This window comes from Podarcis melisellensis (assembly GCF_964234715.1).
Source record: "Podarcis melisellensis genome assembly, chromosome: 5".
In the NCBI taxonomy this organism is placed as follows: domain Eukaryota; kingdom Metazoa; phylum Chordata; class Lepidosauria; order Squamata; family Lacertidae; genus Podarcis; species Podarcis melisellensis.
Window position 1 is genome coordinate 72,668,896 of NC_138537.1, and position 18,522 is coordinate 72,687,417.

An 18,522-nucleotide genomic window follows, 5' to 3' on the forward strand; every position below is an offset into this window, starting at 1 on the left:
TTATTTATTTATTTCTACAGAAAATTCCAAAAATAAGAGCAAACACTTTATTTCCAAAAGAAGAAAACCAGAAGATGATGAAAAGAAACTCGGTATGAAGAGGCAGCGGATAGACAACACTTCAGACTATTCTGAGAGCAGTGACTCAGAAAATTCAAACAAAAGACTGACAGATTCTTCGTCGGAGCAGAATTCAGAGAACGAATTGAAAAGCAAGAACACTTCAAAGATAAATGGGAAAGAAGGAAAATCCCAGAGCAGTGATGGTATAGAGGAACAAACACTAATAGACAGCCAGTCACCCTGGCACGAGATACAGGAAGATAAAAAACATCAAGAAACAGATAGGCCAGAGTCAGCTGACTTGGAGCTGCAAGAAATTTCACTCCATCAAGCTGAGCAGCCAACAGTTTATGATAGGAATGCAAATGATGTATGCATTCAAGAGTGCAGTATAGAAAAGCAACAACCCAGGGAGCTCTTACCGAATGAGCAGTTTGTGCCCAGTTGCCATACACCAAAAGGTTGTATTGATATAAATATTGAAAACAGTTCAACTATTGAGCCCCAGGAAAACATATCAAATACTTTTGGTTTGCAAACTCGTCAGAAAATGGAGCCTCCGGGTAGTGATACAAAACATCTGTTTACAAATTCAAGCTTTCTGGAAGTGAGAAAGCTGGAAACTGATGAAAACTGGATTAATAATGCCAACAAAATGGATTTGATACAACCAAAAGTTGTGAAAAGTACATCAGCAAATGAACATCATAATTCTGAAAAAGTTCCGTATGGCTCTGTTTCATCTTTAACTGTCATTTCCATAGCAGAAGAGGGCAGAGTACGTAAACAAAGTCCAGTCTCTGATGTAGTGAAGTCAAAAGCTGGCTCACTGATTGAAACCCCTAAAATCAAGTCAAATTCTTCACCTGAAGTTAAATATAAACACGCCCAATCTCCCGACACTGTGAAGTCTAAGGTTAATTACCAGAACAGCCATGTTACTGGAGTAACAAGGTCAGCAATTAAAACTGAACATGATTTGCCTAGGTCTAGCTTTCATCCAGTTCCAGCTAGAGTTAGTTCAATAGAAGCTACTAAAAGTCCTCTTATCATTGACAAGAATGAACATTTCACAGTTTACAGAGATCCCGCTCTTATTGGACAAGAAACGGGAACTAACCATATATCACCCTATTTACATCAGCATAACTATCCTCCTCATTCCACTTCCCATAGAACTTGTTTAAATCCAAACACTCATCACCCCGCATTAACTGGTGCATCCCATTTGTTAGCTGGGTCCTCAAACCAAACTCCTTTGTCTGCTATTAATACACACCCTCTTAGTAGTACATCTCACCATTCTGTTCATCACCCGCATCTACTTCCTGCAGTGTTACCTGGAGTGCCTACAGCCTCTCTGTTGGGAGGCCATCCACGACTAGAGACTGCTCATGCTAGCAGCTTAAGCCATTTGGCATTAGCACACCAGCAACAGCAACAGATGCTACAGCACCAGTCACCACATCTTCTTGGGCAAGCTCACCCTTCTGCTACGTATAATCACCTGGGACTTTATCCAATTATTTGGCAGTATCCCAACGGAACACATGCATACTCAGGACTTGGAATACCTTCATCTAAATGGGTCCATTCTGAAGCTTCTGTTAATACTGAGGCTCCTCTGAGAAGGGTAAGTCATGCTGAATCCCCAGTTTATTATGCATTGGGATAATATCATATGATAACTTGATGTGGTGTGTAATCTGTTTATAGTGCTTTATAATTGCCTTAACAAATTTAAATAATTGCTTCTTTGTAATCAGGCTTTGATTCAAGAGGGGAGGGGGAAATGAAACATGTATTGTATTATGTATATTATTAGAGTTGGGTGACTGAGTGCAACACTTATATTTGTGCTTAAATTCTGCTCTCTGGTGAGAGGTTGGGAGGCACTTTAGGATTGTTTTTGTTTTTTTAAAAAAAGAGAAATCTGGATTTATAGAGTTTTCTCTTTCTTAAAAAAAGTCATTGTTGTAGAAGCTTACAGAATGTGGGGATACTTAAAACTGAAATTCAGAGACTCAAATGTCCTTAGCTTTGTAGAAGGATTTCTTTCACCCATTACTGTAGTATCTTAGCAGCAGATTGTAATATGCTACAATAGGATGGAGGCCCGATACAGATGCAGTAATAGCAGTCTCCTAGCCATGATTAGGAGATTGGAGGCAGGCCAGAGGCTCATGTATTCTTTCTCCTGCTCTCCCTTTCTGTTGTTAACTAAGGTGCAACATTACATTTGCAGCAGTGGTAACTAATTGCTAGCTTTTAAACTGGGGCCAGATGTTGGTTTTCAAACCCTTCTTAGTACCAGTGCAGACTTAATACTGCACCATACTAATTCTAACCAGAGAAAGGGGACTGGGAAAGAACATGGCAAGCTTCCAGGCTCCTAATCATGATATCATTAGCACTGCATGTGCACGAGTCTTTTCTAGCTAGTTAACTAACCCATTATTGAATTTATTGCTATTGAAGATGTTTCATATTTTTGTAGTAAGTGTGGCATGGAAGATGGTATAGCTTTGGCTGGGAATTGTGTTCCAAAAATGGGCCACGGGTGATATTTCAGTTTACTTTTAGAAGATGCTGACCACAGATTTTTCTCCTACTCATTTGGTATGCTTTTCTTTTTAGTTAAATTATCATTTTACCTTGCTTCAGAATAAACTGCATACATTTTCATCTATTTTGAATCCTTATTCAAATAGGATTCAAAAATAGGATAGCCGTAGTAATTTAATTGTGTCACTTATACCTTAAACAATGCCAGCACAGAAAAACAGTTTGGCACCCTAGGATTTTGATAAAATGGAGTTATGCTTATGTTTAGGTTCCAGTAGTAACTATAAAGTCTGGTTTTGTTGCTGTTAACAGAATACTCCTAGTCCTTGGTTACACCAGCCCACCCCTGTGACCTCAGCTGACGGTCTTGGGTTAATGAGCCACATACCTGTAAGACCATCCAGTGCAGAACCACATCGGCCACTTAAATTGACGACACACTCTAGTCCTCCATTGTCAAAAAGTATAGCGGATCATCATAAAGAGTAAGTTTGCTTTGTTTAAATTTCTAAACACAAGAGGTAAGATAATGCCGATGAAAGAGTGAGGATGGTTTACTTGTTTGCTTTTTGTATTTAGCTTTAAGTCTCTGGAAACTTTGCATCACATATCACACTCAAAGGATAACCAACAGGAATGTGAAAAGTATATTCATGATGAATTATATTATTACTATCACTTTCACATTTATATGGCATATTTCTTGTTTAGCGTATTAATGCATTGATGTGAAACAGAATTATTTCAGTTCTGCTTTCTGTGTCTTTGTACAGAGAATTGGAAAGGAAAGGAATTTTTGAACCTTTACGTTCAGTTGCAGCTACTCCAGCAAAGTCAGATGTAGAGCATAACAGATCACAGACCGCAAAAGAGGGCCATTTGCAAAGACACTTTGTAGACCCACTGCAAAGGTCACTTCAAGAGACAGGCGAGAGGCTAAGCAAGTATAAAGAAGAGCACAGGAGGATACTTCAAGAAAGTATTGAGGTTGCTCCTTTTACTGCTAAAATCAAGGCACTTGAGGGTGAAAGGGAATCATATTCCAGAATATTGCCATTATCATCCTCTAGCCCCAAAAGCCATGGAGTAAAACATGAGAAAGATTCAGAACTTTACAAGATGAAGCATTCTGTACCACAGAACTTGCCACAAAGCAACTATTTTACCACTTTGTCTAACAGTGTGGTCAACGAACCACCACGAACATACTCCTCCAAAGAGGTTTCAGGTATGTGTGCCGATAAACAGAGCAGTTGTCCTTCAACAGCTTCTGCTCAGTCACTCACTTCTTTCACTACATCTCTTTCAAAACCACCACCTTTGATTAAACACCCACCAGAGTCTGAAAGCTCAATAGGCAAGATAACAGAGCAGTTTTCACAGCAAGCAACCTCTAATTCAGCAAATTCTTTCAGAAATGACTCCAGAAGTCCTACTCAGTTGTCTGTTTCATCCTCAAGTACACTCCGAACAATGCCCGCTTTGCATAGGGCACCGGTGTTTCACCCTCCAGTCCATCACAGTTTGGAGAGGAAGGAAGGAAGTTACAGTAGCCTTTCTCCTCCAACCTTAACTCCAGTGCAGCCAGTTAATGCTGGTAGCAAAATCCACGAATTACAGAAGCCACCAACTTTAGTACCTGAGCCGAAGGAAGCACAAAATGTTTACAAAAGTGCTTTGGAGCAAAAATTTTCAGATATATGGAAAAATAATAATATTCCAAATAATGACAAAATGGAATGGCACATAGAGAGGAAATTGCCTTCTGCCACAGCTTCTGTCATTGTACGTCCACCTTCACGTACAAAGTATGATACAGTATCTGTCGTGCAGACAGCTCCAAAAGAACGAGTTGTCGAAAGATCGCTGATGGGGATAAACCAAACCGATTGTCCCAAACCAGCGGAAGCCAGAGAGACTGGAAGAATAGTTATGCCGACCGTGAACTCAGACACAATTCATGCCCAGTATGAAAAGAACTTGCCAGCTGCCTCCCAGGGCACTGTTCCCAGTTCTGTCACGCCAACTACGACGACACTATGCAGCACCAAAACGGATGTAACAGCATCTGTGTCTACTACTGGCGTTCCAATCATGGGCAGTTCAGAAGTGACTTACTGTTTGTCCAATGCAGCTTTAGCTTGCACGTCAGTAGAGAGTACTGCCTCCACAGCCATAAACCAGGAAGTGGCACACATACAAGAATGTGGCCTGAGCACCGCAGCTCCAGTTACATTAGCCTGCAGCAAAACGGAAAGTGTTCTTCAGGCCAGCTCTGGATTCTCTGGGCCATCTGATTTTATTCACTTGAAAAAGCACAAGGCAGCATTGGCTGCTGCTCAGTTTAAAAGTAGCGGTGCCAGTGATACAGAGTTGACTGCTGCAAAAAATCCAATATATCCAGCCTCCGTTTCCCTAGACAGTACTGTCATCTCTGGTACAATAAACAAAGCAAATACTGTAGGCAATGGGCAAGTATCCCAGACGAGTCAAGGGAACTACCACACGAAGCTGAAAAAAGCTTGGCTCACAAGACATTCGGAAGAAGATAAAAATACTAATAAAAAAGAGAATTCGGGGAGCAGTGTCTCAGAAATCATTAAGCCATGTACTGTTAACTTAATAGCTTCTACATCTAATGATTTGCAAAATAATATAGATTGTAAAATGCTGGGTGAAAAGCTTGCGAAAGAAGAGAAACAGACAAGGCGAAAAACAAAAAGGACGTATGAATCTGGCTCTGAAAGTGGAGATTCTGATGAAAGTGAGAGCAAATCAGAGCAAAGGACTAAGCGGCAGCCTAAGCCAACTTACAAAAAGAAACAGAATGATTTGCAAAAGAAAAAAGGCGATGCAGAGGAAGAAATAAAGCCAAATGGTGTTCTTAGCAGAAGTGCCAAAGAAAAAAGCAAATTGAAGTTACAGAGCAGCAGCAGCAATTGTAAGTATATAGTTAGCATACAAATTGGAATGTAAGAACATTAGGTTTTTATTGCAGTCAGGATTGTGTGTCTTTTGTACTTTAAAAAAAACCCACCCAATATTATATACCAGGAAAAGCTTGAACCTATCTAAATTATGCATCTGTGTATGTGTATTGTACAGTTCTGCTGTCCGCTATGCTTTTTTCAGACATTCATTCTGAACATATGGCGAGGCTGTGGGAATGCTTTAGTGTAGCTCCGTCCCTTCAATATAACCCCACAATACTCCCAAACCGGCACATGATGGACTGAGTCTGTAATGGTCACCCTCATGGTGCAGAGGGGTTTCCAGCACAGAGAAACTCTCGCCAGTTAGGGATCTTATCCCTGTATTCTGCATGTGTTAAAAGTTGCCCCTTCAGACGCAGGCCACTGATCAGAACTGACTGATTTTGGCTGTACTGTAACATTGTTGTCAGTTTTACTATTTACAATGATACTATTTAAAATTACTATTCACAAGTAATTTTAGGACTGCAACAAAACAGGGCTGAAATTGTATAAATGCTATAAAAGGGACACTTCAGTTTACCTAATATTCCTAAGTGTTACAAATTAGAGGTTTATACAAATTGTTATTGTAAGTAGCTGTATATTATCCCATTTTTTAACTGTTACTTTAAAATGTTATTTTTTACTGATCAGTACTTGCTACACAATTCCAATCCCTGAAGCTATTTTCTGACTCATGCCCGTTTACTTCTTCCAAAGCATACATCTCTCTCTCTCTCTCTCTCTCTCTCTCTCTCTCTCTCTCTCTCTCTCTCTCTCTCTCTCTGCCTATGCTTTTCCTGTCTCCCTGTTGCTACCAGCTGCTTCCCCATCTAAAGATTCTTCATCTCCTATTGCTGTGAAGAACTATTCCTTTTATGTATTTGTTTTCCACTCTGTGCACATGCACTTCAGTTGAATTGGTTATCATTTTCACACTCAATAATAATTTAGGATTGAGCATGTGATATGGACCACACTGTTTCTGTCTAGATTCTAAAATTAGTTTTTGCAATGCACAGTTGCTTTAGGAGTTAGCAGATGAACAGATGTGTGCTTCCTCTTTATGTCTGCGGGCTGGTTCAACAAATAATCCTTAGCCATATATTCTGCATTTTCTTATTTCCCTCACATAATTGTACGGGGAAACTATACTACATGAACCAGTAGAAAACAAGCTATGTGCGCACTGCAGGAATTTATGATCACAGTAGCTCCATAAAGTACTACCTCAGCAACAGAAATCACTGCAGAGCGTAACTAGGTTGCATAGCACTTTCTACTCCCAAAGGCAGGCAACAATGCGTCAGACTAAAATGATGTGAAGAAAAATCAGTGGCACAAAGAACCATGTGACCTATATCAATGTTAATGTAGCTGTTTGTGTTAGTGTTAAGGCAGTGTTTGGGAGTGTCTAGCCTGTGGGCCTAATTAGGCCTGGCAGGGGTCCTAAATTGGCTCATGAGGCTGTTTTCCCAAACCACGTCAGCCTGCCCCACACCCAATGTCATATGAGGCAAAAAGTGACAGCCACAAAGAAACAGTTGTGAATCTAAAGTGTGTTCTTCAGTGTTCCTTGGCAAGTGGGGCCCCTTGATCAGTGCTGACAGCAAGCCCTTAGAAGTAGTTCGCTTGCCGGTGCAGTTTGAATTCTAACCATGCCTGCAAATGAATATTTTTCCTCTACAAACTGGCTTTGTAGATAGCTTTGCTATCTGCTAGACTTGGATCAAATGTTCAAACAAGTCATCCTTTGAATGAACAAACCATGGCTTAGCATTAGTGTAAGTCAGACCTTACACACTTGAAAAATGTAAAGTGTCACAAGATTCAAGAAAATGTGCTTGCTGCCAGGCTGCAGTTTTTTTGAATTTCCTATTATGATTGGCTGATAGTCTTTTGTGAGTACTGTTTTAAAGACTGAAATCATAGCCAGGATATAAGGGACATGAGACCACCACCTTGCTTGAAGTGTAGCTGGTTCTGAGTCTAGTTAGTGCCTGAATAGATGTGCCACTTTGGGTTCTATGGCATAAAAAAGAAGGGATATAAGTGTTTCGTTTGCATTGTACATTACTGTCCATATGCAATCCATAGGAAATACTTTTGCACTGAGGCCAATAAATGTATTAAATGTTTGCAATCCTATTTTTCTGAATTTTCGGAAAGGAGATGTGTAAAAGATTTTACTTCGTTCTTTCGAAAATACTTTCCTTTTTTTATACTACTGGTCTTAACGAGATAAATAAATAAATTCATTATGTAGGTAAGCATAGTAGTTTACAGAAGCAGAGTCACAGATAAGATGTGTTTGAAATTATACTGCCTTAGTGGTTGTACTGACAAAATGAATGGGTTATCATCCATTCTTCTGTAAATTATGGGGCAAATTGATAATAAAATTGGTAACTGATAAAAAACAAAAATAGCTTAAATAAAAAAGTGTGAATTCTCCCGTCCGCCCCCACCTATTTTCAAACACTTTTGTATAATTTAACATACATGGATTCATCCTTTTTATTGCAATATAAACACTTTTACTCAATTTTTTTAATGTATTTTAAATTTTGTATCATGTATATATTCTTTTATAATTGTAAGTTGCTTTGAAACATTTTTGTAGTAAGTGATTAATAAAGGCAATAAATAATAATACTAACTCCCACTACAGCTTCTGTTAAACTCTAAATATTAAGTCCTGATTACATTGCCTTTCCTTTTACTAAAGAAGTTGTCATTTTTGCAGCTGGCATACCTCGTTCAGTATTAAAAGACTGGCGTAAAGTAAAGAAGTTGAAACAGACGGGAGAATCCTTTTTGCAGGATGACTCTTGTTATGAAATCGGGCCCAATTTGCAAAAATGCAGAGAATGTAGACTTGTAAGAAGCAAGAAAGGAGAAGAATCAGCTCACTCACCAGTGTTTTGTAGATTCTACTACTTTCGTCGGTAAGTGAAAAACTTTTTTTCTTTTTCAGAAACCAAGTTTTATTTCTACACTCCTGTTGTAGCAATGCCATTACGCTTTGAAGAGGTGCAGTTTGAAACACGCTGATGCAGTGATGCATACAAGCTATAAATGCTTTTGAAATTGTGGGTAGTCACTTTTTTTACCTCACTCTTCAGTTAAAAAGCTCCCAGAGTGCCTTACATAGGATCAGTTGCAAACAATGCAGTACCTACCAGCAGGTTTGCAACAAGTGGTGGGGAGGCAGCAATCTCAGGCACCAGTTCTTAAAGTTTTGATGTTCTTGTCATGGCCTACTTGAGTGGAAGCATCTCAGGGAGAGGAGAAACAAATGGATCTGATCTATCAACCAAGCTGATGAAGTGGACCCTGCTTCCTTTTTCTTACTTTGCTAAAGCCTGGTACTTATGAAACTCGTACATTATCAAAGCACTGCCTCTGCCACTATTGCACATTTCTGGGTCTAGATGTTGTTGGACTCCAACACCCATCAGCCCTGGCCAGGATTAGGTTAGGTCTGATGGGAGTCCACAACATCTGGAATGCACCACTTTCACTACCCCTGGTGTAAATGGGCGGAATGGACTCCCTGATGAGGTTGTGGACTTTCCTTCCTTGGAGATCGGATGGCCATCTGTCATGGATGCTGTAGCTGAGATTCCTGCATTGCAGGAAGTTGGACTAGATGAACCTTGGAGTCTCTTCCAACTCTCTGATTCTATGAAATATTTTTCTTTGTGTAAACTCAATTGGAGCTTCTCTTGCACAAAAGCAGCAGGTTTTGGTGGAGGTGATTTAACAAAATATTGAATCCTTTATTTTAAATCCAAGGTCTTTGGCTTAACAGGTTTGTGATTTTGAACTATAGGCCACTTCTCAGATCTTTGAATCTAATAATATATTCATACATATTATGCAGCATGCTCCGTTCTTGGTGCAGGGTGGCCAAAGGCAAAAATGGGTGGAGCAGCTGAGGTGACTCTGCCTTTGTGTAGTGGGCTTCATTCCTGCCACACAAAAGTCATATGTATGGGACTGGTATGTATAAGGAGAAAGTGAGAGACTGTGGAAAACATGCAGCTTTTCAACAGGAGAGAACCTGAAAAGGAACCTTTACATGGAGCTCCACAGAGGAAAAAGCAGGGCCTTTGTGACATCAGCAACCATTGAGCCAATCACCAGAGCAGATGTACATGCCTACTAGTAGCTGAAGGACAGAGGCAAAGAGATGACTAAGGATTGGAGTAACAGTTTCTGATGTCATAAAGGCAATACTTTTTTCCTTTTCACAACAAGAAGGATGAGCTAGAACTGAATAAGACTGAAGGGAAGAGAGGAAGGAGACAGTAGCCTGAGGTAAGAATGAATGTAAGAATGTAGCCAGCGACTATGTTCCCAAGTCATGAAGGGGGAAAAAAAACAAAATGGGGTGTGACCTGCAAATTAATCCCTGTGGTTTTGTGGTATTATTTTTGTTGTTGTTGTTGTATTTATGTCATTACATTCTATGCCAAACACATATTCAACTAATAGAAACGTTGAAAAGCTTTCTAGTAGTCACGTTATGTTGATAATGAGTAGATTGAATAGTGAAAAAATACCATTATGCAACAAACTTCTCATGTTTGGGTGCAGATTAATAATTAAATTCTATGAAATTATTGTTTTATATGCGGCATCAATGTATATAAGGTATATAAAGCAGAAACGGGTAATCTATATTTCAACTGTAGATTCTCCAATGATACACTAATACCACCATCTCCCTCTTAGCTTTCCAGCAGTACCTTGTCTGTCTCTGCCAACAAAATGGTTCAGGGAGAGAACCAAGACAGATATATACATTCTCATGCTGCCTTTTAGAAACATTGGACATTAGCCAACCATAACATGTTTGACACACAGTTAACATCGAAAGACAGTTTAAATTGATCATGATTTTGATACTTATGTAATTTGTGCTTCTTTGTTTTGTAGGCTTTCTTTTAGTAAGAATGGAGTGGTTAGGATTGATGGCTTTTCTTCTCCTGATCAGTATGATGATGAAGCAATGAGTTTATGGACACATGATAATTATGATGATGATGAAATTGACCTAGAAACTTGCAAATACATCTTAGACCACATAGGTGACAAATTTTGTCAGTTAGTGACATCTGAGAAAACAGCCATGTCCTGGGTCAAAAAGGATGGTAAGTATCCAACTTTTTCTGAATAACTCTGTTCAAAAGTTAGTTGCTGCTTTTTAATGTGGCTCATCCATCGTGTTCTTCCTTGGGAATTTCCCTATTGCATCAAAATGTTATTTTATTGTACTATTGAAGTGGCACAGGGGGATACAAAAATGTATTGGGATAAATGTCCAAGACATGAACAAGGTGGGCTACCCCAAACTTACTGTGGTTGGGAGGAAGGGTGGGATATAAATTTAGTAAATAAAATTAGCATGAGTTCCATTCCCAATGCAGCAACAGTCTTGCTAGCTTGATTTGTTCCATAACTTTTCTTTACTTTTGTAAAAAGAAGTATTTAATATGATGTTTTGTAATTATGGGTTGTCTCAACTGTATCTTTATTGGCTCTTTGGAAATGAATGCACTTTTATTAAAAAGTGCAAAACTATACAAAAGAATCAAAGTGTGGGGCGGCAAATGTACTTTGCAAATCAGTCTTCCCTGAGCTAGTATCCTCCACAGGGTTTGTACTATGAGCCCCATCAGCCCCAGGAAGCATGGTCAGTGGTCCTGGATGATGAGAGTTGCAGTCTGGAGGGCACCAAGTTGGGGAAGGACACCCTAAATCAAACAGGTTTTCAGCTGAAATTTCATTTATGTGCTATAATTTTGCAGTTGTTTGCCTTTAAATTTCAGTACTTGGTCTTCTGTTTACTCTGTATTCCAGCCAAAATAGCTTGGAAGAGAGCAGTCAGAGGAGTCCGTGAAATGTGTGATGCATGTGAAGCCACTCTGTTTAACATTCACTGGGTCTGCCAAAAATGTGGATTTGTGGTCTGCTTAGATTGCTATAAGGCTAAGGAAAGGAAGAGTTCTAGAGGTCAGTGCACTTTTTGTAAGAACTAAAGATAATAGTTAAACATTTTAGAACTGCTTGTTTGAAGTTTTAGGTTAGTTTCTATTTAATCACAAAAACTGGATACAAAGTAAAATCACCACAAGTGTACTCAGCTTTGTGCAAAACCACTGCTCTTATGACTGTAGGTTGTATGTTTAGAAGGCTGATCTAAAATTACTGTGTTTAATTGAAGTTAATAAAAAAATGTAATTGATTCTATGATGTAAACCAGGAGTAGGCAACCTAAGGCCCAGGGGCCGGATGTGGCCCAATCGCCTTCGTAATCTGGCCCGTGGATGGTCCGGGAATCAGCGTGTTTTTACATGAGTAGAATGTACCCTTTTATTTAAAATGTATCTCTGGGTTATTTGTGGAGCCTACCTGTTGTTTTTACATGAGTTGAATGTGTGCTTTTATTTAAAATGCATCTCTGGGTTATTTGTGGGGCATGGGAATTCGTTCATTTCCCTCCCCACAAAAAAATATAGTCTGGCCCACCACAAGTCCAAGGGACAGTAGACCGGCCCATGGCTGAAAAAGGTTGCTGACCCCTGATGTAAACTGTTAATGCCTTCACAGATAAAGAATTGTACGCCTGGATGAAATGTGTGAAAGGGCAGCCTCATGATCACAAACATTTAATGCCAACCCAGATCATTCCTGGAACAGGTAAGATCATAATGAAGGTCAAAGCTTTTGTATCAATGAATATTGGTCCTGCATTTCAGGATTCATAGCTAGCGCTGCAGACTCAGAGGTATTGCATCTCTTTTCCTAAGATGGAAGGTATTTCACAATGTTCTTGAGCCTCAGAAGGAAATGTGCCTTCTGCCGGCTATTGTCAAGCCTTCATCTGAAAAGGCACTCTTTTGTAAACCAGGCCGTAGCTGAGATCAGAATGTTAAGTATAAAATTATAACTTGTTTTGTTCCTGGTCATAGTTTATAAACTTTTATTGATCAGTGAAGGCTGAGGCCTGATTGGAATGATGGTTACATTAGTGTTCCACATAGCAGAAGTATAAAGTATGGATTTGTTCAAAAGCTTTTTGCAGGAATTTAGGAAAGAGATCAAGACCTTTTACTTCATCAGAGTTCATGAGACAGACCAGGAGTAGCCAACCTGGTGCCCTCCAGATGTTGCTGGACTTCACCTCCCGACAGCCCAAGCTAGCTTGGTCAGTTTTCAGAGATAATGGAAGTTTTAGCCCAACAACATCTACATATACATTGGCTAACTTGGTATAGAACGAGCACCTCGGGTCCTCCTGGTTTTAATGAGTTTAACTGGAAATGCTTTTTTGTTTCTTTGATTAGCTAGTGATGGTTCTTGGTGCATTTTAAATACATTTTGATTTTATTGTGTGTTTAATTGGATTATTCATGTAAACCATCACGTACCTGCAGCAAGTGGCCATTGCTGTATAAAATGTGCTGCTGCCCTTTGTCTAGGGTGGGAAAGCAACACAGAAAAAACATGAAGTCGCAGGCCAGCATTGCTTTTAAAGGTTGCAGTGTGCAGGAAATGTTGTGTTAATGATGGTCGTGCTTTATGATCTTTGTTTATTCATGTATCAAGCCCTTCTCTGCCTTTCCCCATTAAGTATCCCTCTTGTTTGTGTCCCTCAAATTCTGCAGCTTACCCTATGTAATAAAAATTGTACTTAACCATGTTAACAAGATTTTTTTATTTTAAAAAATGTCATATTTTAAAAAATCATGTTGAAGATAGCTAGTGTCAGAATTTTGCTGTTTATTTTGGGGTAAAATTCTGAAATGTGTTGGCAAAGGTGGCACTGGTTCTAAGGGTTTGGTCTCTATTCTCTTTGGTGTGCGGATGCAGATGAAGTTTGAGGTGGTCAGCTTCAAAACTGTATAATTCATTGTTTTCTTAATATTTTATAGTATTAATGGAACTTCTTGAAGCAATGCATAATCTTAGAGAGAAACATGAGATTAGAGCCCATTGCCAGTGTGCCAGCAAACAGAATTTACAACCTGGCAAGTTCCCTTCAATGAATGGTGTATCTCAGGTAAGGCCACAGCTTAGTGATCAAATATAATTTTGTTAATATTTGTTATGACACTTTTAAGATGCACAGTTGCATATGCTATTGACTTTCAGTGCTGCTTAACTGTGCATCACTAAAGCATAGTTTACATATGCTGCATTAGGGTCTTAAAGTAATTACTGTTTTATCATATGCAAAGTGCTTAATTGAATTGTTGTCTCCTACAGATTTTGCAGAACGTCCTTAATCACAGTAATAAAATTTCTCTGTGCATACCTGAGTTGCAACAGCAGAAGGCAACGCAGAAATCTGAGACAAACGGTAATACAAGCCCAGGAAGTGACGTGAGCACAGACAGCAAGTTAACTCCTCCTGAATCCCAGTCACCACTGCACTGGTTGGCAGATCTAGCAGAACAAAAGGCCAGGGAAGAAAAGAAAGGTAAATAATGGGATATGTTGATTAGAAAGCAGATTGCGGGTGAGATCCAATATAACATTAGCACAGGAAGTTTGAGAATCTTAATTTTGTTCAAGAAATAGCACACAAGCTTAACTGTCACCAATAACAACAACTGGTTGTGCTAGGCAGCTGCACAACAGCTTTGACAACAGCAACAGCAACAACTTATTTGTACCCCGCCCATCTGACTGGGTTGCCCCAGCCACTCTGGGTAGCTTCCAACATATAAAAACATAACAAAACATTAAACCTTGAAAAACGTCCCTATACCGGGCTGCCTTCAGGTGTCTTCTAAAGGTTATATAGTTACTCATCTCCTTGACATCTGATGGGAGGGCGTTCCACAGGGTGGGCACCACTACCTAGAAGGCCCTCTGACAAGAATAGGACTCCCATTGGATTCAGCTGTTGTGCTGCACAAGATTTCTCCTAGTACAGGAGTGGAGAACCAGTCACCCTCCAGATATTACTGGACTGCCATTTCTGCCAGACACAGCAAGTGTGGCTAATGATCAGGAACAATGGGAGCAATAGCCCAACAACATCTGGTGGCAACAGGTTCTCGACTTCTATGCTAGTGGGATGGGTGGCTGTTGTGCAAGCAGGCTGCCACAGAATAGGCCTCCTTTACACGTTAGTTTTCTGAAATGACAGGTGTTTTGCAAGATTACCCAGTTTATTGTTAATTATCATTATAGGGACCTACATTATCATTAAGTTTTTTTGTTGTGTAAACTTTCCATGTTAAGAAAAATGTATGTTGCACGGGCAGGAATGAAGAGGATAGGAAGGAACAAATGGTCCTTCTAGAATAAAAAGAAAGCTAATTCAGACCTCCAATAATCTCGTGGAACCAGGCAGTACTGGAGGGCTTTGCCTTGATTTCTGTAGACCGAATAACACATTACTCCAGAGGAGCTGTGAATGAGTCTGCAGCAAAAAGATCAACCAGTATGGTTCGGCTGCTTGTTCATACATTCATGTTTACAACTTTTATATTGACAGTGTGGTTACAATATAAATACAGCAGAAGTAGAATAACGTCTGGATATACTGCAAGAAGAGGAACTGGGGAGGGTGAGGAGTGAAGGAGTGAAGCTTTAGTGTTTCATTAAGACAAAGTATTTGTTTACTATGTAGCTCTGCAAACGCCTGAACAGGCTTTCAACTTCAGCTGCCTTATTTGGTCCCTCTCTCCTTTTACAGATTATTTCTTAAAACCGCTCAGAGGTTTTGTTTACTATCAAGCAGTATATTCATTTTGTTTAAATATTAGCAGTAGTAATACAATGCTACTTCTAAGAAACAGCAGAGCTAGGTGGTGTTTTCTCAGGAGTCCTGGGAGAGGGTAGTGAATATCCCCTGTGCAATATTATCACAAAAAGCCTAGCCACATCATATGCCTCTTTTCTTCAGCCCTCGTTCAATGCACTCCTTGTTCTGTTCTGTGAGCAAGAAATGCCATCTGTAACCAGAAAATGTTAAATACAGAAGGATGCCTAGGGGCGTTGAAGAGGCTGTGGTGAATATGAATTCTTCCAGCACATTTATATATTTGAGCCACAATCCAGCACACAGGCACATTTATGTCCACTGAAGTCAGTGGTTGGAAGAGTGTTGGATTATGGTCATGAACTTCAGTATCATTCAATATAACTATAAATTACTTTAGCATTTTGAGATTGGACGCAACAGTTTGCCAGAAAATAAAAGTAATTTATTTCTTTTATGATTTTTCAGACTCACCAGACTACTATTAGTGTTATTTTTTCACAATAAAATGAGAATTTTTTTTGGGGGGGCAGATTACATTTCTTACTGGATTCCCAAAGCACTAGGGTCAGATTCATATTAAAACCTTGTTACCCCACTATGTGAATGGCCCCCAGACTTGCATACTTCTCCTCCTGCTCTTTCATACCTGTAAGGAGGAGACTAGAAATTTTTGCTTCCACTTTGAAACTATCTTTGGTTCCTTCTGATGTGTGAACTCAAGGAACTACAGTTTGCTAAGCTATGGTTAGTAAGAACAGGCCAGGATCATATTGTGGTCTCATTCCAGCTTTTTCTCAAATCATAGTTCTTCTGACACCTCCAGGGGACTTTGATTAGTTTTAAACCAAAAGTGGGTGTATCTGGCTATCTGTTGTGACATGGAAAAGTGAAAGGGAGGAGAAAATTCCTAAGACCAAGGCTTGTTGCAACTAATTCACATTGCAGAAAACTGTGGGTTCCCGTTGTGTCTGAATTGGTCTTGTAAATGATTGATCTATGTCATCATTCACAGTTTGCTATTTTTTATAATATAAAAAGCAATGGAAATTCCATATTTTCCAGTCTTGTGTGTTGGCACCTTCCGGAGGCATCAAACTAAACAATTTCTTGTATATGATAGGAAAATCATATGCAGATGGCGTGTGTTTCCAGCCTTTTTTTAGTTATATATTTGTCATTTATGACAGGACACTCAACAGCCACAAATGTCATTTACATAGTTAAATAGGGTCTAATTTGGAAGATTTAATTCATCCCCATGAGTTCAGGGAAATATTACTATTATTTATTAAATTTGTCTACCACCCTATACCCACAGGCCTCAGGGCAGTTCCCAGGATAAAATCACAACATAAAAACATGAACTACACAATCAAAATTAAAACAAAAACAACCCAATAATCCCCCCAAAAAAATAAAGCAATAAGCACTACAAGTAGATTGTTGCCATTGTGAATCGCAGGCAGCTAGTATTATTCTTGTTGTATCATGGCACAATTATATACGATTAATCCTTTTTATTTTAGAAAACAAAGACTGCCCTCTTGGAAAGCATACAAAGGAAGAGCAGGACCAAGACAGTTCAGAATCTCTTAACTACAAGATGCCAACTCCTTTGTCTCAAAATAGTGAGCAGGGCTCAACGTTACGAGACCTGCTCACCACTACTGCTGGAAAACTGCGTCTCGGCTCTACAGATGCTGGCATTGCTTTTGCACCCGTTTATTCTACAGGAACTGCAGTGAGTTTCTTACCAAATGCCTTGCTCCAAATGTTCTTGAGTGAAAAGGGCTTAAATATAGCTTAGAGAGCAATGTCTAAATGGAACTGCTTTCACTGTATGATATTCGTCATAGAATGAAATTGTATACCTAAGGGCCTGGGCATGTCCAGTGCTATTATTTGGAATTATCATTAACTGCTCTTGAATTTTTACCTCACTGCAGAACAAGGGAGCTGTTTCTCATGAGTCCAAAGGTTCCTTGGACATGTGGAGTTAGTTATGCAATTCTCTGGATCTCAGTCTGCCATGGTTTCACTTAAAAAGTTTAGTTATGAGCTAACTTAGTTAAAGTTCAAACTTATTAACAACATTTTAAGGCTCTGTCTATGCATGTAAATATTACACGGGCAATTCACTAAAGAGTTAAACTCCTGCAGTCTCATTGTCCTTTATTGTTTGTGTAAAAATCAGAGGGGTTTGTATCAGTTTGTTATCAGAAGATCACTTTTTAATGAATGAGAATATAATACATTATTGTAGTTTTCAGTTTGATTGCACCTCTTCTATGGTCTGATAATGAAAGGTTTCCTCCTGACAAGTTCAATATTGCTTAAGTCCTCATTTTATTTTTCCAATAGAGTAACAAAGGTGGAAGGACAATGCCAAACATTCTTGAGGACATAATTGCTTCAGTTGTAGAAAACAAGATTCCACCAAATAGAACACCAAAGATAAATGTAAAATCTGAAGTGAAGGATGAGCCAAAGGATGAGAGAAAAATTATTACAGATGATTGCAGCACATTGTTCAGTGATGTTCCACATTCATGGCTCTGTGATAAACACATTTTGTGGCTCAGTGATCATAAAAACAGCAACAACTGGAAACTTTTCAAGGATTGTTGGAAGCAAGGAAAGGTATGTTTAAAATGCCCTTCAACACCTAGAAAGGGGCTTATGAGACAGCATGCTTGCACCTTAATTTTAGATCTGTTGTTGGATTTCATAGATTCATAGAATTGTAGAGTTGGAAGGGACCATGAGGGTTATCGAGTTTAAATGAAGAGAATCCATTTGTCAGTGGATGCAGCCAAATGTGGCCTAAGAATTACCACTTCCTAACGCTTCAGCCAGAGTCCCTCACTAACTGCCACTTGTCTCATTATATATGGTTTGTAACACAGATGCCTCATTTCGTCTTGAAGACTATTCCAGACTAACTGGGGGAAGGGAAGATAAGGATTATGCAATATCACCAACATGGCACCTCATGTAAATTTTGCAATACTTCCTTATCATGAAATATTCTTCAGAATAGTATTTTACCTATAATGGAAGGGGGAAGAACTATAACCCACAGCAGTAGCAGGGATGTACTATCAGAGAGAGTTCTTGGTCTCTGCTGACAAA

The 18,522-nt window shown here is 39.2% G+C and overlaps 1 protein-coding gene across 5 annotated transcripts in view; it reads left to right on the forward strand.

Moving 5' to 3' along the window:
• The window catches only part of JMJD1C (jumonji domain containing 1C), a 113,863-nt gene that overhangs the window by 87,546 nt on the left and 7,795 nt on the right, over nt 1-18,522 (forward strand). For all 5 annotated transcript variants that reach the window (XM_081913418.1, XM_081913415.1, XM_081913414.1 and 2 more), the window contains 11 exons: nt 21-1,696; nt 2,941-3,113; nt 3,402-5,569; nt 8,350-8,551; nt 10,548-10,762; nt 11,472-11,624; nt 12,222-12,311; nt 13,547-13,674; nt 13,881-14,094; nt 16,917-17,131; nt 17,752-18,030. In XM_081913418.1, coding sequence (XP_081769544.1) covers nt 21-1,696; nt 2,941-3,113; nt 3,402-5,569; nt 8,350-8,551; nt 10,548-10,762; nt 11,472-11,624; nt 12,222-12,311; nt 13,547-13,674; nt 13,881-14,094; nt 16,917-17,131; nt 17,752-18,030 — 5,513 coding nt within the window. The remainder of the gene's footprint in view (nt 1-20; nt 1,697-2,940; nt 3,114-3,401; nt 5,570-8,349; nt 8,552-10,547; nt 10,763-11,471; nt 11,625-12,221; nt 12,312-13,546; nt 13,675-13,880; nt 14,095-16,916; nt 17,132-17,751; nt 18,031-18,522) is intronic.